A 19934-nucleotide genomic window follows, 5' to 3' on the forward strand; every position below is an offset into this window, starting at 1 on the left:
TCAAGATATGTCATTATAGTTTAACAAACTTTCATTAGTGTGTTTTGGATTTTGTGACCCCGAGTCTAGAAAATATTTCATCATGTTGTACGATTCGTGTAAGTTTCTTTTAATTAGTAATTATAAGTTCTCAATTAAAAATCAAGATTAAACCTACAAAATGCAATTGTTAATAATGAATAGTGTATACTGTTTATGTAATGATTTTACAAGACCAGATCTCTAGACCTAAGAGATAATTAAACAAACAATAAATGTAGATCTATGGTTAGGTATTCAACTGGGATTCCCCGACATTGATGTCATGGATGACATTTTTAACTAGTAACTAGTAATAGTAGTTCCCACTCTAGAGACACCATTGTTGAAGTAATTCATATACATGCATTTTTGTTTTCAATACTTACTACTTAGATTGGATATATAGTTTTTTTTTTCATATCTTGACCATCATGAATTATTAGAAATTGAGTCATGTAATGTTTGAGTATGTTAACTAAATTAAAGTAATTCAATTCAAGTGAAATTTATAGTTATTTATTTATATTATATATAGCCAAAACTTGAAATAATTTCTTTCATGATGTAATTTTCATTTCTTGTTTTGCCCTTAACATTATTTAATTTTTACAAAGAAATCATATAATCATAAGCAACCACCACCAACACATTAATTAACCACATATCTCACCTTAAATTAAACATGATCATAAACAAAAAAATATATAATATAGAGTACACCAAACACAACAAATACATTCTAATTCTAAAAAATGAAATATATAAAAATTGAATATGTAGTATCATGCAATATTCACTGGCAGACATGACTTCTATATATACTAGTAGATATAATTGTCATAGAAAATATTTTGTAGACATCAAATGTTTTGTTTTTATTTTTACAATAAGTGTTAAGTGCAAACATTACCTTAGATAACATAAAGATTGAACATTTTTTAATATAAAAGTTTCCATAAATGTCATTGATACTATGCATTGAGTTAAATAGTGATCAAATCTTATAATATCAATTTTAATGTCATTCTAGATATATCATTTGAAAATATGATAAATATGAAAGCATGATGTAATTCTGAATGAAATCGATAAATATATATCAGCTGAAAAGAGGATAATATAGAAACAAAAGGTAAGTCTAATCAGAATTATTAGAGATATGCTCAATTGAATTAAGATAAATATAAGACTAAGATAAAAATGATGAACAACCTTTTACATCTGGGATTGAGAAGAGAGAAGAATGTCAACTAGGAGTTAAACTTTTTTTATGGGATTAGATGTAACTATTTAAACTTGATGTTTTCAATATGACTATTTGATTTTCTTTCAATACTATTTCATTGTTTCTCATGTGTACTCTTTTATGTGATGATTGTTTGATTTGATCATCCAAGTTATGATTTAAATTTTGAATGTGTAATGGCAATTTCATGTTTGAACTCAACCTAAAGTAAGTCATGTAGTAAAATATTAATTATTGGAGTGAAATTAATTAACCTAGTCATTAAACATCTAATTATATTATAATTGATTGATTAATTGTTTTAGAGATTATGAATTGATTATTTCAATTGTTGATCTTTTTATTGAGAGGGTGATAAATAAATAAAATCTGATGTAAAGTAATTCATGAAATTAATTATCTTTTTAATGTTGGAAATGTAAATATTAAAATTCAATCTCATACTCTTCACGTCCAATTCACATTCATCAATTATTATTTTTTATGTAATTTTGATTTAATAATTCTCAAAACAACCTTTTTATTACTCAATTTAACTGAGTTTGAGAAGTAATTTAATATCAATTAAGTCCTTGTATTAGTGAAGGAGTGAATATTACATATTTTATTTTTGGATAAAAGTCCATTACTTTTTATATTAGAGAAGAAATTAATATATGTTATTTTAAAGTAAAAGTGTAGTAACAATATATGTTATGCGTGATTATATTGTAGTATTAAAATACATTATGCATAAAAAATTAAAAATAAAATTTATAAAGAAAAATTAAAGAGGTATTGTAAATTCGAGTTAGTCTCCTCCATATGTGTAAATTGAGAAACTAAGAACAACTCAATGTATTAGTGGTTAATATTTTAATACATTTTAGATCAGATCAACAATTACCTTATTAGTGGTTACTATTTTATTACATTTTAGATCAGATCAATAATTACCTATTATACATGAGAAAGAACATATATATTAATAATTTATAAGTTTTATAAATTGTTATTATATTATTTATTATTGACTTTTAAAAAATAAACAAATGAATAGTTAATAATATGCTGGAATGTATATACATTTTTACCCTAACCATACATATATATTAAACTTTTTACACATTTATTCCATACATATATATTAATACTCTGAGGTGTATCTTTTGAAGCATGTGTAGTGTGTGTCTTAGTGAGAATGAAGTACTTCATTCCTTCATTAAGATTCACTGTACATTTCTTCATTAAATTCTTAACTTTCAATTCAAGATTGCCAGAGTTTTACAAACGTATCATTAGATTAAACTTTTTATATGTAAAAAAGTGGTCAATTTTTATGCAAAACTAGAAAACTAGTTTGCAAAATTATTCATCCGAAACTACAAAACAAACAGCACTTTTATACATATCCCATGCAAATCAATTAACTAATTTGATAAGTTAATGGAAGTATCTAAGTTGAAACCCTGTCATTCTCCGAACCTGTGTCCTTGTCTACACAATATCTCATCACCTTCCAATGTTCTTTTCATTCATATCATCCATAGGTTTTTTGTTAGCAAAATCATGCAAGTAAAAGGAACACAACAGAATGTGTCAAATGGATGCAGCCTCCTGTTTTTGACATGTGTTTATTTCATACTTTGAAAGTAAACTTCAACATGCATTTTGGATATACATGAAACAAGACTTCAAAAAAATGTACATAACAATGACAACATGCTTGTCTTTTACACATTTTTGCACAACTTAATCAATGTATTATATGAACTAATGAACATTACTTAGCAAATGGCCTGCTTCATTACTCAAATAACAGTTAAACTACTGAATTCAAATGCCATTTTTTTCTTTTCTGTAGTTTATTTCATGTTTTATAAGAAGCCTCACTATGAGCATGTGATATGAGAATCCAATTTCCATTTTGCAAATGATATGCATCATTTATGTAACATAAGAAGGAAACTTTTCATGGAAATTCACCAAGGTCTTGGTCTATTCTTCTGTTTTGTTGGTCATGAAAATTCACCATAGTAGAAAATACATTTCAATGATATTTGTGTCAAGTGTTTGTTGGTCTGTGATAGCAAGTGACATATCTTCCAACAATGTTTTTAACAGGAAGTGGTCCCCTGTTCATCATCAAAGACAGTAAGATTCAAGATGAATAAAAGAAAAAAGAGTGTAATATACTAATATCTATACATTCTTATTGTAAAGATTTTATACACTCAATACACTATCCATTGTTCATTTATATTACTTTTTTTAGAGTCAAGAGTAATTAAACATAAAAGTGGATAATACAGTGATAATATATAAATTCATAAAGTGTAAGTGCATACATATTTTTCTCAAGATAGAGTTCAAGATAGATAAATGCTTCACCCTCAATGGATAACCAAAGCTTCTATGTAAACTATATTTTTTAAACATGTGGAGTATATAGAACATCTCTTCCTTTATTGTGATTTCACCTCTTCTGTTTGGAAAGGTTTTTATTCCTAGATTCAAATACCTGCTACAACCCCATCATCTTTAGTTGACTCGTTGATTAGGCATGATGCTCTTAGATTAAATTCCAAAGGATCAAGCTTATGGAGGATGTTATGGTTTACAGTGGTATGGTCAATTTGGATTATGAGGAATGAGCTGATCTTTTCAAATAAAGCAGTTAGTTACGTGCATAGTTTAAATTCAATCCAAGATAGATTTTGGATGTGGTTTTATCAAAGGTTGCCACAACTACTTTAGTGTTTGTAAATTGGTGTTATGATCCAATAACTTGTATTTCTGTATCTTCTTAAAAGATCCTTTTTGGTCCTCCTCTTATATTGGGTTAGCACCCTCGTGCTGATTTTTAATACACTTGCTTAGCAAAAAAAAATGTAAACATACATCTAAAGAAAGATTAATTGTAACATCAACATATTAAGAAAATCAAACCACTTTTACGATTTTAAAGTTAATGATAAAGTAAAAATGAAAGTGCAGTAACAACTTGTAGGAGGCAGGGTAACTTACCAAACATGGGAATCATAGCTATTGTTACGATTATCTCCCAATACATAAACATGGCCTTTGGGCACAGACTGCAAGAATAGAAGTAACATGAGGAAAAGAAATTATGAATCAATAAACAAATGAAGGTAAAATTAAGTAGAGTCATTTAGATTTTAGTCCTAGAAACATAACAAGTGATGCTCCATAAAGGGTTCACCCTTAAGCATACAATATGGAGCTTTAAGTTAACCAAAAAATCATTTTTTCTCTCACAAGTCATAATTGTTTACCTTATCTATTTGGAAAGATGCATAAATTGAAATTAACATTGTGGGCTAGTTATGGAAAAGGTCATTTATCCTAGCAATCTTTAACTCATATGTTCATCAATGTGATTTGTGATTGCATCATAATTTTTTAGTGAAAATGTGTAATGAAAAAGGACAATAGCAATTAACAATAGTCTCACAGTTAATTCCATTGTGTATGTTGGTGCCTCTGCTATGAAATCTTCCTTCTGAGCAACACCATTAATGTAGAGTCCCCCATGATGAACCTGCATGGTTTTAGAAGATTCAAATAAGAGTGTCCTTTGTTGCAAAGCTAGTATATCTAGGAAGTTAATTTTATTCACTATGAATCTTGTTGACATAGTTGTAAGCAAAAGTTAGATTCATGGATTCCTAAGTAGATACTTAGTTGGTACAATGAAGAAAAAAAGAAGCTGGAGATTGAAAAGAGGTTTATACCTCAACAGTGTCTCCTGCTTTTGCAACAATTCTCTTAATAAAAACAGCATCTGTGTTGTCTCCAGAAAGCTACATAGAAAATCAATCATGTAACTGAAATGGATCATCAGTCACTTCTAGGGATCTGAAAGTTACCTACATGTTCTATACCACCACAACGTACCTGCGTCGGATCCCGGAATGTTATAAGATCATTTATAGCAGGACTCCTGATATAATATGAAGCCTGAGGAGCAGGAAAAGGAATAGTCAAAATTCATACATTAAAAATGAAAGAAGTAGAAAAATATGATGGGGTGAAAATTCCATATCTAAAGAAATCATTCTCACATTAGATCACAGAAATCATTTTTTTATAAGTTAAGGAAAATCTAAAGAAGCAAAAATTCCATATCTGGAATATTCATAAAGGCTGGTATATGCTAAGATTGTGCACAACTAATAATGTCAAATCAACTGGTCATGACTCATGCATAGAACTTTCGGAAAGTATATTATTCCCAGGCTACACAACAATACAGAAGTTCTACCACATTGCAGCTTAAGAGTGTAGGTTATATTAGGGTATACAACCCCATCAAGCTCAAAAACATACTAAATATAGTACCCATCAAGATCAGAACAAACTTGTTGGGCTATAACTCTGATACCATTTAAGATTTCATCTAAAACTAATTAGAGAGGAGTAGCCCAACAACTATTTAAATCATGTCTAACAGAATAAGGCAGACGATGTGAGACTTACATCCAACAACTCTCAAGATGAATATGCTAATGCTAGAATCATAGTACAGATGATCAATGACAAAACAATGGCCACAATTTTGTTAAGGCCAAGAAAAAGAGACACTTGAAATCATACAATTGGCATGTACACTATGATTACAGATACTCCATCTAATGACAACCCCAATATGATAATGAAAGTAGCATAAAAGAAAGGGAAGCAAAAAACAGAAGCAGCATAGTATCATTCCACTTTGTAGAAAAGGGATAGCTTTGAAGATGCACTCAAATGCAATTGGAATCATAAAACAAATGCAACTTGGTATCTAATATTATTCCAAAGATAAAGGTCTCAATTCACCATAAGAGAAATACTTAAAAGCTCACAATTTTATAAAAGTTGAGTACCTTTTCAACTATAATTCGATCTCCAACACGTAGGGTGGGGTACATAGAAGTAGAGGGTATGTAACGAAGCTCAGAGAACATAGACCAAAGAAGAAAAACAACAAAAAGTCTGAAGAAACCATCAAGACCAGGCCATCTAAGGAAACTCCAACTTTGACATGGCATCCATTTCAGAGAAGGATAAGTGATAAGAAAGTGGTACAATGCAGAAGGCCTTAAGAAGCTCATGTTATAAATGAATAATAATTCAATTGATGGTTAAAGTAAAGTTCAAAACTTTGATCAAGGTAGAAAAAGGGTACAAAGAATTGAAGAGTGAAATGAAGGTTGACTTTACACTTGAATGGAACAAATTTAATTGAAGATATAGATTAGAAAACAAACAAATATGGATTAGTTTTATGAGAGATTTTAATTCTGTGAGTGGCTAGTGAGTGATTATTGTGATCACCATGGAAGAAGCTAGAGTTTGTGTTCAAATATGAGAGTTGAGTAAGAGATCTATGTAAGTGGGGGAAGAGAGACTTGGTGACTAAGTTTCCACTTTAGACACATAGTCGTAGCTGCCAACAAAGCCTACGCGGTTTTGTCCACATAACTATGTTACATTGGTCAGAAATCATCTTTACCGCAAATGATGTTCATTCTCTGTTTAGTAGCAAATAGGATGTTACTTTTTATTATTTTTTTATTTTAAAAAAAATATTCATGTAATAATATCTAATTAATTCTTGATATAGAATAAGACACAATTTATGATATATATGTTATTACATTACTCACTTTCCAACATGTTTTATAATTGAGTATCATTACCAAAATTAGACATTATTTTGATAACTAAAATTTGATAATTTTTAATTACTTTTTAGTTTTTAAATGATTTATAAAGATGAACAGCTAGTTAAAGATAAAATCATTTTAGTTTGTTACAAGATAAATGGTCAAATTTGGTGGTTGAAATAACATTCTTGTAATGTAAAACCATAACAAGAATTGAATATTCTCATTGCATTTAGTTGTTGGCTCATTTTATGGTACTGACTACTACTCACTAACTATGGCATTATTATTCAAGTACGAAATTGACATGCATAATTGTGTAAGCAAATCTAAGGTAAATGGAAATTTAAGGCAAATGGTGTCACCAATATAGTAACAAATTCATTAGTTTCAAGTGTCATTTTCCCACTTCAGTCACTTGCTCCTTCTAGCCATTTTTAGAAGTAATTTCAATTTTGCAGAAGCAGTAAGCAGAAATACAAGGTTGCTTCTCAAAGCTTTGATACAAGAATTGTAATTAACATGGAAAGGTGAAAGGCAACTAACTACATTATTATTACATTGTAGCAGAAGCACTTTCCCTTGGTACATTAGCTATGTCAAACTAAGCCTACCTATATATCTATCTCTACTCAATTCTGGAAATATTCTGGAGGTATTGAAGGAGGGCAGTACTTCTTGGCCACATATTTGTACTGAAATTACAATTGAGTTAGTACAAAAACATATTACAAAGGAACAATAAATCTTATCAACTGTGGCAATGAAGCAACATGTTTACCTTGTGCTGATTGTATTTCTCCCTAATTGCAAGCAAATCGGAATTCGGGCTGCAGCAAAAAAGACGATGGAGATCCCTTACACAATCACACAATTCAAAAGGGTGGTATAGTGTGTAATGCTGCAATGTGGAATTCTGTTGTATAAAAAAACAGAGACAGTATTATGAGTCAAGCATACCCTTAATAATGATGGTACACATAATGTTTGTTATTAGCATCATAGCTTACCCAAGGGTTCATTGAAGGGAAAAGTATAAATTTTGCCAGGAAAATTGCAGAAGCGGCTATAAGTGATGGAGCATATCGAAGCATACTGTACTCCAAGAGAGACAGTTCCGCTATATAGTTTGTCAAGCACTCTAGTTGTAATGAAGGGGCCTGTGAAATAGATAGGAAAAACATCAAAAGGAGCCAATGATTTAGAAATGGAATTAACTATGTGCAATCATAATATATAAAATGAACAACAATTGGAAATAGCCACCATCATTTCATCTTTTAAAAAGGAACAACTAATAGTAGAATGCTATTACTATATACTATGTTCCATTTTACTATAGCTAGAATATCCAAGGGATTATTTGAACATTAGGCCAGCTTAAGCAAGGAAGATACCTCGGTGACTCCTTGAGCTGCACGAACAAATCGTCTGCAATAAGCATATCAATGAAGAAAAGGTGTTATATTAGTTCAATGTCTAGGGACTTCAAAATGCCAATCTGATATTCATCTGTTAACCATTGTTACCTTAAGAAACATTTAATTGTTGGAGCTGTCATTTCAAACTTCAGAAAGTTCAAGACAGCTGATTCCATCTCCAAAACCTGCATCCAATGATTTGCATGAGAATTCAACACTTCGAAGTTCAAATACTCGCATCTAAAGTAAAACTGCATAACTTATCCAAATAATTCAATCCAAACCTCATGTTTGAAGTATGTGTTATCAGTTATGTAACAAAATTCCTCCACCTGAGGTGCACAGATCTCTTCATATTTACTGTCAACAGGAACAAAAAACAATTATTAATAATGCGTGCATTTTATGTTAAAGCTGGGAAGACAAAGGTAGAAACCCCATCAATCTGAAAAAAACACATCGGATTATAAGTTTACTTACGAGGCAATCATCATGGAGGCAACACCAAGTAATTGTAACCTTTGTCGATTCATCACATTCGCTGAAAGATACCGGTCTATGTAGTTTACTGTCAAATACAATGTATCAGGTACAAGTCTATATTCTTCAGCCACCTGCAATTTGAAGCATATGTTTAGCATACACAAGGAAGGTGTGATAATGAACTCGAACTTGAGACATGATGTTTCCAAGAACAATGATGCATGTTCTCCATTTAGAGTAATAAGATCAATAACTTTACAACTTTATATATCCCAAGACTAAACTGTATTTGGGTAATTGACTATCAACATATATGCATTACCTCAACAAGCCAATCAATCAATATAGCACGCATGCTGGGTTTTAAGTCCTTCTGGATTTTCTCCATGAAGTCTGTGGATGGCCTTTTCTTTACCTGAAGATTACAGAGATAACTATAATTGGAATAATAACTATTATTTTAACAGCAAATGAACTACATGAGATAAATGTCACACTCACACCTAAGGAAGACCTATAATGATTAGTTACACTACACCGTCAAATAGTTATTTTTAAGACATATTATGTCTACAGATTATTCCATTAACAGAACCCTTAATTAGTTATTTAGAAAAAGGAAATGCCAAATCCATGGGGAAAACTAGTAAAATCATATGTTCTTAATAGAAAGTGTAAACATATTAGAGATAAATGATAATAGTTAAATGGGAAAATGAAGGGCAACCTCAGATGCACGCAGGTGCTTGTAGATATCACAAGCAAAAGTTGCACAAAGCTGAGGATCCTTGTAATTGTTATCAACATTGACAATTTTGTCATCTTTTTCCAACTCAACAAGTGTGTCTCTACTACAGGTATTGCCTGCAAACAAATCAATAATACTACATTAGATTAAAGAGCATAGCACTACCAAAAATAATGGAAAACTATAATATCCCTAAAATGAAGTGCTTTGTACAAAAAAATTGCAACAATGTGTAACCTTCTGGTTCTGTAGTATCAGAGATGTTGAGATTGGTGAATGTCTTTCTATCAATTGAATCAACAGCTGAAAGATCAGTGTTGTCAAGATACTCAATATCAGGACTCTTGAAAGAATGACTAGAAGACATTGACTCATCTATAGAAACTGACATCCCATCTGATTTAATTGGAGAACTATCCATGCTGCTGATTGAAACAGAAGGAACAGTGACAGTGGCAGCTTTTAGAGTATCTTCATCCCTTTGGGGTAAAAAAGTAGTCTTAGGAAAAACAGCTATATTAGATTTAAGATTTGGCAAAGAGGGTAGTAGTGTATTGTCAGAAATTGCTGAGCTAGTGGTGCATGGTGGAGGCTCTTTCTTTGCCTTGGAAACTTTAGTAGCACAAGTTACCTAGCAAAGCAAAATTCAGCTAATTTAGTGAAAACCCAAGATTAAAAATAACATAGCAAACAACTAACGTTCTTGTGCACTAAATCAAACAATTTTGTGATAACAATTTGATCAAAAAAAGAAATCATTTGCAGCATCAACAAATTACTTAAACCTCAAATACTAGTGAAACATGAATAATATATTTTGGTCTTAGACCTTTGTGTACTAAAAAGTCACGTTTACTTCGATTAATTTGAGTTCAATTGAGATCATACTTATATAATTCTCTCATTTAACATATGTATTGTACTTGTACCAGAGTTCAGCATATCATGTATCGGCCTCATCATAAAGAAGTCTCGTAAAATTAATGTAAAAAATAACTAATTACATACCCAAATGAATAATGTACATTAAGGAATACAGCAACCTCGGTGTCTATTTTTTTCTATTCCAATCCAAGACCTTAACTATGGAACATGAATGATATTTTTGAAGCACAAAAAGAATAAAACTTTCATCAACCATCTAAACTACGCATCAAAACCCAGTTTCTTTATGTGTAATTCTAGTCAGTTATTAACTTATCATGCATTTAAACAAAACCCATTAAGGAAAACATCCTGAAATCTTGTTTCTTTATTAATTTCCCATATATTGATGCAATGAAAGGGAATAACGAAGATGAAATAGTGAATAATACCAAAGTGGGTGATGAGTTGAGAGAAGAAATGTGATTAGTGAGATTAGTAAGAGGAGGCCGCTTCTTAATCTTCTCTGAGTTGGACACAGATGCATGACGCTTCGCCAATGATGATGTAGTTGAAGAAGAAAATGATGAACCACGATTCATTGTGTTTTTTTTTTCGTTCAAAATTTGAATATGACACAAAAATTCTTCTCCTTCTGTTCTTCCTCTGTTTTCAGAGCCAAGAGTGTTTCTTTCTTTTCTTGGTCACGCTTTTGTTATCTTGTTTCTTGCTTTTAAGACTTTTGGATTTTATGTATTTATTTATATTTATGGAGGGCGGGGAAAGTGGTTCGTTTCAAATGGGGACTTTATCTTGAATGATTTATTACATAGCATAACATTTCTTTTGGTATATATCAAATGTTATCAGAAGTGGATCCGACCGGACGGTTCAATTATGATTTAAAAATAATTGAACTAGATTGTTTTGAATCCGAGAAATTCTGGTATAATCGTGTTAAACTCGATTACACATAATTTTTTTTAAAACATTAAATATTCGTCTAATATTTTATATTACTTCGATCCAAAATAAAATGAAGAGTTGTTACTTCAATATAATTATATAAAACTCTATATTTATATAATTATATATTATACGTAATTATTAATTATATACAAAATTACCTGGGTTGACCGAAGAGTTAAAATCGTCTTAATCTATTTAACATAATATGGAACATTTTTTGATTTGATGTCTGACTCGGGTTTCATAACATAAAGATAAGTGATTCAAAAACAAAAGAAAATATAATTTGTAATATATTTATCTTTTTAATTATAATGAAATATGACTTTTATCCTTGAAAATAATAGGAGAATCCTTCCTTGTCCAAATCATATATTTACTTATTTATTTGAAGTTATATACTGTATCAAATGTTATTAAATCATATTTATTATCATATCAGCCACATTACCGATATATTATGATACAATACACCACTAATTAAATTGAATATCAGTTTATTTATATATTTATAATAAATTTATATTTAGTTACAAAAAAACTAATAGGCTAAGATTCAAATCCTAAATATATAAAATTGAAAATATGAAAAAAGTTACATAAGAAAACTAATTTTGGTTGATGTATAAAAAATTATGTATTAACAATATAAATTTTTTATACATTATTAATCTATTATTGATCATTAATTTTTAACATCACCACCCTTTAAAAAGTACAAATAAATAATGAATATTGTATTTATTGTGTATAATTTTTTGTATTTATAGTCATAGTTCATATTTTGACTGATATATTAACAATGCCATTTCCGTTTTAATCAATATTATAAGATCTAATAATTTTTCATATAATTCTTTTTTTATTTGCTGCTATCTACAAAATATATGACTCTATAGGACAAAATAATATGATTAACTAAAACATATTAAAATTTTAAATTAACTACATTTTTTTAACAAAACAAGTGAGATACATTTTGTTCCTGAACATGTGAGGTCCAACCTCACTGTTTTTCAAATTGGTTTAAAATTGATTTTGAGGGATTTGAATTTGAATTTAAACGGTCACTGGTACTGTGTCGTTAATAGCAGCTTTATTGATTCAAATCGTATCCCAATTCCCAACCATGCTCCAAGAAACTGCCATGTTGATATTTTTAATTCTAATGCTTCTTCTATACTTCCTTATTTTATTATCTCAATTCAATTTGTCTGCATAAAATAGTGCAGGGTCTGCACCACCTATATGTTAATTAAGGGAACAAAATATTCAACCTAATGCTCTCTTTCGCACATTAATGTTACTATAAGCTCCGTGAATTAATGATTTCAATCAAGTAATTAAATATTACTCAATACTCATTACGAAATACTTGAACTAGTAGTGTTCATGATTTTACGGATTCTTTCTTTTTCTTGTTGTTTTTGGAATGTGTTTCAAAATTGGAAATCAGTCAGCTGAATAAGATTAAGGTTAAGCAAATAAATGACATTAAGATTGTGATTCCTATGACAGGGCCCAAAAGTTATACCTCATAAGCATTCATGTAAAAAGTAAGATTTAAGAATGTAACATAAAGGTTTTAGAAGTCATAAGTCATTTACCAAAAAAAATATAGTAGTATTACTAAATTGAATTGAAAATATTCATTTTTATTGAGCAAAATTTACTGTTCTTCTATAATTATTTGTGAATGATGTAATATTAACTTTTTTAATTATATACTTAAGTCATGCCTATACACGCCAAAAGTATGTTAGGTTGAAAATATATTTCCCAAAATGGGATGTCCACTTGATTCTAAAAAGAGGATGAAATATCTGATTATTTTTTATCTATTTTTAAAATAAATAAGAAAACAAAAAGTTAAATAACATAAATGTCTATTAACGAGTGGATATGAGAGATGGTCTATTCAAGTACAAAATAAATAAATAAATAAATAAAACAATTTTTTTAACATGAATGTTTTGTGGCCCAGCCAAATTCAGCTCGAAAACATCATCGAGCTAACGCTTATTGTTTATATCTAAACACGTCAATTTATTGAAACTACTTGAGGGATACTATTTTAATGCTCTGGCATAAAATCCTAACGAGTTCTCTAGCATATTCTAGCCTAATGACACCTTTACCCTTAGATTCAAAATAGTAGTCATTGTAACTAGTACACATCATATTTAGATTTGAATGGACCAATAAATCTGATATGTGTAAACTCAACACTTACTAAACATGATGGATAAGTTAATCCGCATTTTGAACATACACAATGACTATCTACTCCATCGTCTGGATTATCTTATCCGTTTGAGGTAAAAAGTTACTAAAAAAACTCAATATAGCTTAAAAATATCCTTTTTAACCCCAACCATAATAATAGAAAATCCAACATTCGAGAAAAAGTAGAAATACAAAAACTCCACATTTCATATGTTTTTAAAATTAAATACGTTGGGACCCTAACCTTGGTTAAGCAAATCAACTCACATTTATCTTAGCTTGTGTGGGTCACATACTCACATGATAAATAGGATATCCCAACTTTAACCCATATACTAAACTTTGTTGGAATTTCTGACAATTTATGGGTCACAAATATAATTCTGTAGTTGTGTTATCGTCATTATGTAATTAACCAAAATATAAAATGATCTTAAGTAATTAATTTAGTGGCTAAGGGCATATGTGTCATGAAATAATAATAAGTGTAGATACCTTCAGGCAATTTCTGATTTGATGAAGGGACTGAATCAGAATTATTGCAACTAAAGTAGTAACCACTACGGGGTTACTTTTATGGGTTATGGTCCCCATTTGTAGAGCAACAGGTTTTCAAGTGTAAAGGTGGAGGAGAATAAGGTAGGATGAGAATAGTGTTATCCATAATAGGTTAACACTATTCACTCATCCATAAGGCTTATAAGGCATAATGATAAGCCTCCTCCAACTAACCTCAACACAACACACTTTCAAGAAACTAAGGATTCTCTCATTCCCATCTAGAGAGAAACTCAGGAAAACCATTCGGCGCTCTATCATCTGGAAGATCATCTCACCCTCATACCTTCGAGATTTCGGAAATGGCTCAACAAGGTATGTTCTTCTTCTTCACCATGAACTCATTTGGGGTTTCTTCGGTCTGGACAATGGATGTTCCATTTGGGTGTATGTATGGGCATACACATTCGGTTGTGGGAACAAAGCCATGGTCATAAGGACTTCCGCATTCACTCTATGGATAATGGATTACGGATGAAGAGTAATTTCTACAACAAGTAGTATCAGAGCCACCCCAATTTGATTCATGTATGAAATTAGGTTTTCATGTTCTTCCCCAAATATGGTTTGATTTAGGGTTTTGATGTGTTTATTTTTGCCATGAATCGATTAAGAAAGACATTCATGCTTATAATATGAATACAAAAAAATTTTGGCTGATTTTCGAAGAATCGCGATGCAGAAATCGCATTTTTATGTTCTGCTGCAGTGCTCTCGCTCAAGCGAGAGTGGCTCGCTCAAGCGAGAGGAAACAGAGGCAAATCGCCTTTAATTTGACTCAAGCGAGATTTGGCTCGCCCGAGCGAAAAAATAAATAAATAAATATTTTTTTTAATTTATTATTTTGGAACTTCAGTATCTTTGTGCATTGATTTTCATTGTTATTTGTATGTCCATTAAGGCTGTTTGTTATTTCAAATGAGCCAAATGAAGTGAAATGTCGCCAAAGTGACCTCTTTCATGGATATAACTCATGAGGAATAATAGATGTAAGTGTGTATGGTCATTCATGCGGATATTAGCTGGCCCAAAGGAAAGTTAATATTTGGCCGAAGACCATATACACCTGTGATGATAAACATGTCATAATTCTAAAGTTTTATACGTGTGACTGATGAATCAATCCAAAGAGGGATTCGTCAGTTGACATGTCTTATTATGAATGTTTGATCATTACAACAAGAGTACCACTTGCAGTTGATATTACTGTCCAAAGACTTGATATTGATGGTGCACTAGGTATCTTGATTTGGATATACATTGTTTTAAGCACATTGATAATTTTGGGTTGTGAGCATATTTTAATATTGCTTCTATATCTGCGAATTTGAATTCGGTTCCGGTCCTTAATGAGGGGTACTATCTCGGATGAGATAAATAGTGCCAAAGATTTCCTTGCTGAGATTGAAAAGCGCTTTGCAAAGAGCGATAAGGCGGAAACAAGTACTCTGTTACAGAACTTGATTTCCATGAGGTATCAAGGCAAGGGAAACATAAGGGAATACATTATGGGAATGTCCAACATCGTTTCAAAACTTAAGGCCCTTAAGCTTGACATGTCGGAAGACTTGCTCATTCATTTGGTCTTACTGTCTCTTCCTGCACAATTCAGTCAGTTTAAGATTTCTTATAACTGTCAAAGGGAGAAATGGACTCTTAATGAGCTCATTTCATTTTGTGTGCAAGAAGAGGAAAGATTGAAGCGAGAGAGGACTGAAAGTGCCCATTATGTTACTACCTCTAAAGACAAGGGCAAAAGGAAAATCACTTCAGAGCCCAAGAATGAAGCTGCTAAGGGTTCAGTGCAAAAGAAACAGAAGCAGGATGATGTCTGTTTCTTTTGCAAAGCAACTGGACATCAAAAGAAGAAATGTGTAAAGTATCACGCCTGGCGTGCTAAGAAAGGTACATTTCTTGCTTTGGTTTGTTCTGAGGTCAATTTAACTTCAGTACCTGGAAACACCTGGTGGTTAGACTCCGGTTCAACTTCTAACATCAGTGTTTCAATGCAGGGTTGCCTGAGCTACCGAAAGCCTAATCATGTTGAAAGATACATATATGTTGGCGATGGGAAATCGGTAGAAGTGGAAGCTATAGGGCATTTTAGGTTGTTATTATGTACTGGTTTCTATTTGGATTTGAAAGACACTTTTGTTGTACCGTCTTTTAGACGGAATTTGATTTCTGTTTCATATTTGGACAAATTTGGTTATTGTTGTTCATTTGGAAACAATTCGGTTCAATTGTCTTTAAATTCAAATGTTATTGGAACTGGTTCACTTATGTTGAATGACAACCTTTATATGCTGAATATCATAACTGATTATAGCGAAACCCTGAATGTGGAATCACGTGGTACTAAGCGTAAGATTGAAAATAATAATTCAGGTGCATTATGGCACAAGCGCCTAGGTCACATTTCTCAAAAGAGAATTGAGCGTCTTGTGTCAGATGGGATTTTGGATTCCATTGACTTCACAAACCTTAATGTTTGTGTTAAATGCATAAAAGGAAAACAAACCAAACAATCGAAATATGGTGCATATAGAGCTTCGGACGTCTTAGAATTGATACATACGGATATCTATGGGCCATTCCCTGCGGCTTCCTGGAATGGTCAACGATATTTCATCATTCATAGACGATTATTCTCGTTATGCATACATTTTTCTAATTCATGAAAAGTCCCAATCGGTGGACGTGTTTAAAACTTTTAAGGCTGAGGTTGAAAATCAACTCGGCAAAAGGATTAAGTGCGTCAGATCTGACCGTGGTGGTGAATACTACGGTAGATATGACGGTTCAGGTGAACAACGTCCAGGGCCTTTTGCCAAATACCTAGAGGAATGTGGTATAGTCCCACAGTACACCATGCCAGGATCGCCTAGCATGAATGGTGTGTCTGAAAGACGAAACCGGACTCTTAAGGACATGGTAAGGAGTATGATTTGTCACTCTACATTACCAGAGTCACTCTGGGGAGAGGCACTTAAGACAACAGCTTATATTCTTAATAGGGTACCAACTAAGGCAACTGCTAAAACACCTTATGAGCATTGGACTGGGCGAAAGCCAAGTCTGAAGCATTTTCATGTGTGGGGATGTCCAGCTGAGGCAAGGCCTTATAGGCCTTACGAAAAGAAATTGGACTCTCGTACAGTAAGCAGTTACTTTATTGGTTACTCTGAAAAATCAAGGGGCTATAAATTTTATGATCCAAGTATGAAATCCATATTTGAGACGGGTACAACCACGTTCTTTGAGGATTACAGTGAGTAGTTACTTTATTGGTTACTCTGAAAAATCAAGGGGCTATAAATTTTATGATCCAAGTATGAAATCCATATTTGAGACGGGTACAGCCACGTTCTTTGAGGATGTTGAGTTTGAGGGGGAAGATAAGGTTAGAAACTTTGTCTTAGAGGAAGAATCTGTATCTATTCCAGATGCGATTCATATGGTTGCTTTTGAAGAAGCAAATTTGGAACCTCCTCAGGACATAGTTGATGAAACCTTCCCTGCTCAAGGTGAGTTAGTAATTCATGAAGGACAAACTCAAAACCCTCAGGAACATGGACAAGAGGTGCAAGAGCCTATAGCTTTGCGTAGATCCACTAGAGAAAGGAGAAATGCAATTTCGGATGATTACATTTGCTTTCTTTTGGAACATGAGGGTGATGGCTTAATGGACAATGATCCATTAAACGTTCGTGAAGCCATCCAAAGTTCCAATTCGGAAAAGTGGATTGAAGCAATGAAAGAGGAGTATAAATCCATGCAAGACAATAAAGTTTGGGAACTTGTCCCATTACCAGAAGGTAAGAAACCCATTGGTTGCAAATGGATTTTTAAGACCAAGCGGGATTCTAATGGTAATGTGGAGAGGTATAAGGCACGTCTTGTAGCTAAGGGTTTTACTCAGAAGGAAGGGATTGACTATAAAGAGACTTTCTCTCCGGTTTCATCGAAAGACTCTCTTAGGACAATCATGGCTCTTGTAGCACATTATGATTTGGAGCTTCATCAGATGGATGTCAAAACAGCTTTTCTAAATGGAAACATTAATGAAAAGATTTATATGGTGCAACCAGAACACTTTGTAACGGGAGACCGAAAGAATATGGTTTGCAAATTGACAAAATCCATCTATGGGCTAAAACAGGCGTCTCGTCAATGGTACCACAAATTTCATGAGGTGATTCTCTCTTTTGGTTTTGAGATGAATTCAGTTGAAGATTGTGTGTATCACAAGTTCAGTGGGAGCAAGTATATTTTCTTGCTCTTGTATGTGGATGACATACTGCTTGCCACTAATGATGTGGGTACCTTGTTAGAAACCAAGACATTTCTATCCAGTAATTTTGAAATGAAGGATCTTGGTGAAGCTTCATTTGTATTAGGAATCCAGATACACCGAGACAGATCTCGGGGTATTCTTGGATTATCACAAAAGAGCTATATAGAAAAGGTGCTCAAAAGGTATGGCATGCAGGACTGTAAAGTAATGGATACTCCAGTTGCTAAGGGAGACAAATTTAGTCTCAATCAGTGCCCTAAAGGAAATCTGGAAATTCAGGAAATGAAAAAGATCCCTTATGCATCAGCTGTAGGGAGTCTTATGTATGCTCAAGTATGTACGCGTCCGGATATAGCGTTCATAGTTGGGGTTTTAGGCAGATATATGAGTAATCCAGGAATGGACCATTGGAAAGCAGCCAAAAGGGTCATGAGGTACTTAAAGAGAACAAAAGACTATATGCTCACATATAGGAGATCATACCAATTAGAGATCATTGGGTATTCTGACTCCGATTTTGTGGGATGCCATGATAGTAGACGATCTACTTCGGGCTATGTTTTTCTGTTAGCTGGTGGTGCAGTTTCTTGGCGTTCTGCCAAGTAAAACCTTGTAGCTTTATCCACCATGGCAGTAGAGTATATAGCATGTTATGAGGCATCACTTCAATCATCATGGCTGAGAAATTGTCACTGGGCTGCGGATTGTGGAAATGATTGAAAGGCCACTAAAGTTATACTGTGACAATAAATCAGTCGTTTTGTTCTCCAACAATAATAGGAGTGTGGCAAAGTCGAAACACATCGACATTAAGTTCCTAGTTGTTAAGGAGAAGGTACAAAGTGGACAGCTTTCCATAGAACATTTAGGCACTAACTCCATGATTGCGGATCCTCTTACAAAGGCTATCACACCCAAGGTCTTTCATGAGCATACTGCTCACATGGGTGTTCTACAGTGTGAGGATATTTTGGTTTAGTGGGAGTTAGATTGTGCACAACTTTTATCTTGTTATATGTAATTTCAGTATTTTGTATGAATACTTTGTATTCAAACTTCAGTTGATTAATCATTCAGTTTGGTATTCTGTCATTATACTTTGTACAATAAGGTTTTATGTTATAGTTAAGGATCTCACTAAAGTTAAGTAGGACCAGTTGAAAATTGACATGTACAGATCATATTCATGTAATTTTCATGCTACACATTTCATGATGTATCTATGTCATTTAGTTGTGTCAATGTTGGTGATCATTGTTGAATTAGCCATGATTGATATGACGAAGTTCACTGTGATTCAATATGGAGACAAGACTAATGGACGGGATAATTTGGGTATGCTTAATTCATAATGGCAATATTTAAGCGCGCATTAAGGATAACACATATGGAGAATCATATGTGTGACCAGTGGGAGATTGTTGGAATTTTTGACAATTTATGGGTCACA

General features: G+C 32.3%; 2 protein-coding genes across 5 annotated transcripts; both read right to left on the bottom strand.

Annotated features, from left to right (window-relative positions):
• Positions 2919 to 6698, bottom strand: LOC109328708 (chloroplast processing peptidase-like). Its single transcript, XM_019562296.1, has 6 exons — positions 6136 to 6698; positions 5165 to 5227; positions 5002 to 5070; positions 4722 to 4808; positions 4274 to 4341; positions 2919 to 3381 (listed from the first exon to the last, which is right to left on the bottom strand). The coding sequence occupies exons 1-6, from the start codon at positions 6361 to 6363 to the stop codon at positions 3312 to 3314; spliced, it is 585 nt and encodes a 194-aa protein (XP_019417841.1). The 5' UTR covers positions 6364 to 6698; the 3' UTR covers positions 2919 to 3311.
• Positions 7289 to 11166, bottom strand: LOC109328707 (cyclin-A1-1-like). Of its 4 annotated transcripts, none has more exons than XM_019562295.1 (12): positions 10887 to 11166; positions 10078 to 10201; positions 9808 to 10014; positions 9550 to 9686; positions 9145 to 9237; positions 8820 to 8953; positions 8624 to 8699; positions 8448 to 8524; positions 8316 to 8349; positions 7929 to 8078; positions 7700 to 7834; positions 7289 to 7613 (listed from the first exon to the last, which is right to left on the bottom strand). In XM_019562295.1, the coding sequence occupies exons 1-12, from the start codon at positions 11034 to 11036 to the stop codon at positions 7551 to 7553; spliced, it is 1380 nt and encodes a 459-aa protein (XP_019417840.1). In that variant the 5' UTR covers positions 11037 to 11166; the 3' UTR covers positions 7289 to 7550. The 4 variants fall into 4 exon arrangements, with proteins under 4 accessions (XP_019417840.1, XP_019417839.1, XP_019417838.1 ...); XM_019562294.1 differs by having other exon boundaries at positions 9808 to 10034; positions 10074 to 10201; XM_019562293.1 differs by having other exon boundaries at positions 9808 to 9870; positions 9904 to 10201.

This window comes from Lupinus angustifolius, chromosome LG15, assembly GCF_001865875.1.
Source record: "Lupinus angustifolius cultivar Tanjil chromosome LG15, LupAngTanjil_v1.0, whole genome shotgun sequence".
Classification (NCBI taxonomy): domain Eukaryota; kingdom Viridiplantae; phylum Streptophyta; class Magnoliopsida; order Fabales; family Fabaceae; genus Lupinus; species Lupinus angustifolius.

What these genes read in the sequence shown, in the direction of transcription:
- LOC109328708 (XM_019562296.1), bottom strand. Translation starts at nt 6,363, where the DNA reads ATGAGCTTCTTAAGGCCTTCTGCATTGTACCACTTTCTTATCACTTAT. An exon ending in CATTCCGGGATCCGACGCAG is followed by an intron (nt 5,071 to 5,164) that starts GTACGTTGTGGT and finishes TTTTCTATGTAG; the next exon opens with CTTTCTGGAGACAACACAGA. An exon ending in CATACACAATGGAATTAACT is followed by an intron (nt 4,342 to 4,721) that starts GTGAGACTATTG and finishes CTATTCTTGCAG; the next exon opens with TCTGTGCCCAAAGGCCATGT.
- LOC109328707 (XM_019562292.1), bottom strand. Translation starts at nt 11,036, where the DNA reads ATGAATCGTGGTTCATCATTTTCTTCTTCAACTACATCATCATTGGCG. An exon ending in TGATACTACAGAACCAGAAG is followed by an intron (nt 9,687 to 9,807) that starts GTTACACATTGT and finishes ATTTGTTTGCAG; the next exon opens with GCAATACCTGTAGTAGAGAC. An exon ending in TCCCTTCAATGAACCCTTGG is followed by an intron (nt 7,835 to 7,928) that starts GTAAGCTATGAT and finishes TTTATACAACAG; the next exon opens with AATTCCACATTGCAGCATTA.